Source organism: Halyomorpha halys, unplaced genomic scaffold (assembly GCF_000696795.3).
Source record: "Halyomorpha halys isolate HHAL.00 unplaced genomic scaffold, Hhal_1.1 Scaffold1013.1, whole genome shotgun sequence".
NCBI lineage: Eukaryota > Metazoa > Arthropoda > Insecta > Hemiptera > Pentatomidae > Halyomorpha > Halyomorpha halys.
In genome coordinates, this window is record NW_027116693.1 from 185,608 (window position 1) to 190,894 (window position 5,287).

The window sequence follows — 5,287 nt, forward strand, 5'->3', positions numbered from 1 at the left end:
TTCTGTTTGTATATATTTAGAGATAGATTCTATTTATTTTTAATATTGGTATGACATCTCGACAAACGACTGACATGGAATCCTCATACAAGACTAAAAAGACAGGAAACTGCTGGTCGATATCGACTATTGCAACATTTACTAGACAAACGGTCCAAACTTCCAATCCATTACAAAAGACTGATCTACATGACCATTATAAGGCCTATCTTATATTAAGGACATACGGAGTTGAGCTTTGGGGCTCCACTAAACCATCAAATTCCTCCAGAATCCAATCCTTACAGTCCAAAATCCTTTGTAAAATCCTTAATGCTCCTTACTTTGTCACAAATCAAATCATCCATCAGGACCTCAATGTTCCATATTTTGCCGATTTGGCCAGAACCAGATACCGTTCCTTCCATAATAAACATCTCAACCACCCAAATCCACTTGTTTCTAACCTGGCTTCTCCTTCATTACCTAATAATCCTCCTTGGCGTCTGAAAAGAAGATGGCCTGGAAATCTTCTCTAGAAATGTTATTGGAGTTCTATCAGTGGGTAGATTCTCCACATGTTTTTATCATGTCACTATGTCACCTACAGCAAATTTACTTGTTGTATACATGTGTATACAGTTGTAAATAACAATAAATAAATTATTAAGAAAAAAAAATATTGGTATTAATTTGATAAGTTAACACTTACTTTTTGCCCAGCAACGTTGTGGCAGATTGTAATATTTATGAATAAATAATTTAAACAAAAAAAAAACCTTAGAGACTTTGAATAAGAAAGATGAAAGAATCCCTGAACAATAAATTCCTGCAGTACAATTAAATGTACAATTTAATAATAAAGTTCTTAATTAGCTAAATTTCAGACCTCTATTACCACTCTAATGATTAGCCAGATTATTTTTAGAACCATTTGCAATAATGTCAGCTGCTGATATGTGCCATAAGATCAACATTTGATAATGGAATGGATATTCCAAAACTTTTTTTCTTTTTATTTACTTTAATTATTCATCCGGATTTCAAAGGCAGGTGTCTTCAGATTGAAAACAACCAACAAACGTGACATCTTGCAGAATTACGAAAATGGCATGAGAGGCATAATACATTCACATTAGTACTTTCTCCTAAGTGTAATTGATTTAATTAGAAAGCTATGGAGATCCCTCACTCAGCTCCTTTTTAGTCTTCGGTACGTGTTGTCGGGAATGTTCGTAGTAGCTATATTTTGTGCTAGTTCATTGGTGTGGTAGTAGAGGTTGTCATGAAATTGCTTGTATGATATTTTAATGTAATCTTATACTGAAGGACTGTGAAGATTTTTATAATAACTCTGTGTGGAGTGCTCAGTTACGTCAGCTGAACACGAGGACCCCATGTCATCCTCTTATCGAAAGTAGGTCCTAAATATTTTATAGACAAAAAACAAAACAGAAATCGGTTTGTTTTCAATGTATACTGGACATCTGGTAAGACGGAGTGTGGATGTTATGTGTAGAATTATGACGTTATTTAGTTTTATTTTCCGAAGATCAAACCAGTCTTAAATAGGTTCGTAGTGTCAGTGAAACATGTAAATGTGAAAAAATAATAAAAATGTGTAAAATAATATTTTAAAGTGATGCTTTCCAATTTATTTTTGTGAATGTATAATTGACACTAATTTTAATTCCAGATATGTGAAAGATATAAACAGTCTGTTCACAGTACATATGTTCTTCGAAATAATTTTGGCAACTTTGGTCATCACGTTTCGCAGCTATCAACTGATTATGGTAGGCTCAACAATAATCAACAAATTCTGCAATTTGTCGAAATATCACAATTTTAATAAAAAATTTTACAGATAATAACAAATTACGATCATGGAGCTGTTGTAGTTTCTTACTACTTGATTTTGTGTTTCATGGTTCCTCTTTTGGTCTGTTATTCTGGACAAATGATAACAGACGCAGTAAGTATTTATTTATTTTAGGTAGACGTAAACCGGTTGGATGAGGGTAAATTAAAACTAAATAGGCCTTAAATAATCACATATTTGTACATAATCAAGAATGCATTATGTAAATGTAAAAAATAACTACATATCGTTACGATAAACTACAATAGCAATATCATAAATATTATCAAAATAAATATAATGCTACGAAAGGAAAAGAAATGTTTGTTAAATTTCATCTCTTTTCTGCAGCAGTATTTTCTTTGATTATTGATCCCATTTTGTTAAAATTATTTTAGTGGCACAATCCCTAAACATTTCATTATTTTATTACCTCATACCGAACGATATATCAGAAAATTTGATTACTTAAATTTATATGCCACTTTCTTAATTATATTTTTAAAAATGCTTTATACATATATGTTCTTTTAACCGCCAGTGTAAAAGAGGTGTATGCAATATAAAGTCAATATGTAAAATTGACTGGTTTTTTTTCTGTATCCTGTCGCATTAGTACTATCACGAGAGTCTTAAAATCGCCTTGTTAAAATAATATGTATTTTTCATTTTAAACTTACAGAGTGAAGATTTATTCCATTGGACGTATCAGAACGAGTGGTATAGATTAAACACTAAAGATAGAAAATCACTTTGCATAATGATGACCGCAGCATCAATTCCACTCAGTCTTTGCTACAGGAACACGGTGACATTCGACATGAACAGATATATGGCGGTTAGCATTTAATAATAAACTTTTACAAATTGTGTAAGTTTTAAAAGGGTCGAATCTATATGTATCCATATCCATACGGCACTGAAGTAAGAAGAATGACTAAAGAAAATACCTGTATACATTCGTAGGTTATAATTTTTTTAAAAATAATAACCTGTAATATGTGTTAAAATATTTATTTTCGCTTATCAAAGTATAGCTTTTGTCTAATAGGTTAAGTGGAAATAATCATAATCCACTCTAATCAAGTATAAAATTTTACTTCAGGGACGTCAATGATTGCGACTCCAAAACCTGTTCCCCTTTTAAAAAATGTTGGGTTTTGGTTTGAGTACTTTGTAAAAAAGTACTGTTTCTAAAACAAGGTGGTATTTTAATCAGAAACCACGCTTAAACGCAAAGCTTTTCCCTATCTAAGGCTACCAACATTATAGAGGCTGGGTGTAGTCTGGTTGGTTCCCTCGAACCAAAAATCCACGGCTGATAACAGTATAAATAATTATCTCAGCCGGACTGAAAATGAAGGATTTGGCGAACTCACTCCATAAAGAATAAATTAAAATTTAATTTAATTTCTCAAACAATATACCAGTATTCATAGCAAACTAGAAAAATTACACTAGTAATAGTCAACTGCGCTCGAAAGTTACTCTGTGAAGGAATATTCTAAAATGCATGCAGCAATTTTTAATATTATTTAAAATAATCTGTTATCTTAATAAATATAATATTTATTATGATATTGTATATAATTATTAAACATGTAAATAATTATATTATGTCATTTTTTCAGGTAGTGCAAGCTACATACTCCTATATCACTATACTAATAAACAATAATTAAACGATGGGCAGCAGAGTTTAGTCAAATATAGTATGCTATTATTTTTAACTATAAAAATTATTTACACATAATGTTTGCAACAATATTCTATAACACAACACAGCAAGAATAAAGATGCATGTATTGAATTGGACATTTAAAAAACCAATTGATTAGAATTTTATGGAAATTTATAAAACCTGTTTTATTCCCCAGTAAACGAATATTTTAGACTTTTTTTGGCTTAATGGGGTGTTATTTGATGAGAAAATATTTACTGTAATATAACGCTATTAAATTATGTAACATGTTAATAATTATATTATGTCTTTTTTCAGGTAGTGCAAGTAACACATTCCTATATGGAATTTAGTCAAATATAGAATGTTATTATCTTTATTTAGAAAAACAATGTATATATAATGTTTGAAACAATACTCACATTTTAAAAATCAATTGATTATAAATTTATGGAAATCTATAAAAGATTTTTATTCTATAATAAACGATTTTTTTTCTAGACTGTTTTAGGCTCAATGCTGAGAAAACGTTATTTATATTATTGTTCTACCTTTGTAACAAAATATGTTATATATATTTTCAAGGATATCTCTAATTTTAATCATTGTCAACGTAACAGATATTTGTTCATCACCTGGTCCAATTTTATCAAGCATTTACATTTACTTTCACGTATGCAATATTCATGACACAATTATAATTGCACATTACGCACATATGCAATTATAATAAACATTGTAGAACAAATATTATATGAAATGAAGAAAAAAACAAATACAAATATCAATATATTTTTATTTATTTACCTTAAATCATTCTATATTTCTATATTGTATATATTTTATTCATTCAACCATAAATTATTTTTACTCCATAAAATTTAACAAAATCTATATTTTAATTATATTATTTATTTTTCATATTTTACCCATATTATATTATTATGCCCTTCTAAGTGTCGCTATCTGTAATTATATTGTTGAACTACGAACTAAGAAGGTTTATTCTAATCCCACCTCTATTTGTTTTGGCCACTGTGATTATTGTCAATTATTCATTTTTTTAATCATGTCAACATTTAGTTGTCATCTTTCCTTTTCACATATTATTAATATATTTAATATTTTAAATTATGTAGATTCTATATGTTTTCTAATTTTATCATCTGCTGCTACACTTTAAGTTTATTATGATTATTCTGTATATTATGGTTGGCTGAAAATGTTGTATTTAAAACGACCAACTCAGTTATATTGAAATAAAAAATATGTTGGTAAACCATTGTATCCTTTAAACATTAAAAATTATACATTACGAAGAGACTACTATCGTCACAGAAGAAATTATTTTGTAACACGTATATCCTGCGTCTACCTTTCCAGAATGTTCTCCAAAACTTCGTTCAAACTTAAACGAGAATGAGGTGAAAATACGTTCATTATTAACTTCTGTGTAACTAATGTTACTTATGCTAAATAACTTGGCAGTGAAGTTAAGAGGCTGCTTCACGTTCAAGTTGGGTCTGGAACAATAAACTGACAACTTCACATAGATTACTAAATCGTTTCTAACAAACCATTCTCGTTGAAGCACTTGATATCATGTTACCTGCTTCAGAATTTAGACAGATTTGCAATTATAATTAGAAACTATCCAAGTGCGAATCCACGTGTTCTCATTAAAAATGAACATTTACGTAGTTATACGTAATAACATATACTTAGCACCCCGGCAATCCTTCGCTAGTGCTAGATTTGTGGACCTA

At 29.4% G+C, this 5,287-nt stretch overlaps 1 protein-coding gene across 3 annotated transcripts in view; it reads left to right on the plus strand.

Annotated features, from left to right (window-relative positions):
• LOC106687789 (odorant receptor 85b-like) overlaps positions 1 to 4,715 on the plus strand; it is a 10,221-nt gene extending 5,506 nt beyond the window's left edge. Inside the window, exons 4-8 of one of the 3 annotated variants that reach the window (XM_067053427.1) lie at positions 1,676 to 1,775; positions 1,847 to 1,954; positions 2,523 to 2,678; positions 3,472 to 3,552; positions 3,840 to 4,710. In XM_067053427.1, the coding sequence (XP_066909528.1) occupies positions 1,676 to 1,775; positions 1,847 to 1,954; positions 2,523 to 2,678; positions 3,472 to 3,522 (415 nt within the window). In that variant the 3' untranslated portion in view covers positions 3,523 to 3,552; positions 3,840 to 4,710. Of the gene's footprint in view, positions 1 to 1,675; positions 1,776 to 1,846; positions 1,955 to 2,522; positions 2,679 to 3,471 lie in introns of all 3 variants that reach the window. The other 2 variants (XM_067053426.1, XM_067053428.1) reach the window with 2 other exon arrangements.
• Positions 4,716 to 5,287: the final 572 nt, after the last annotated feature.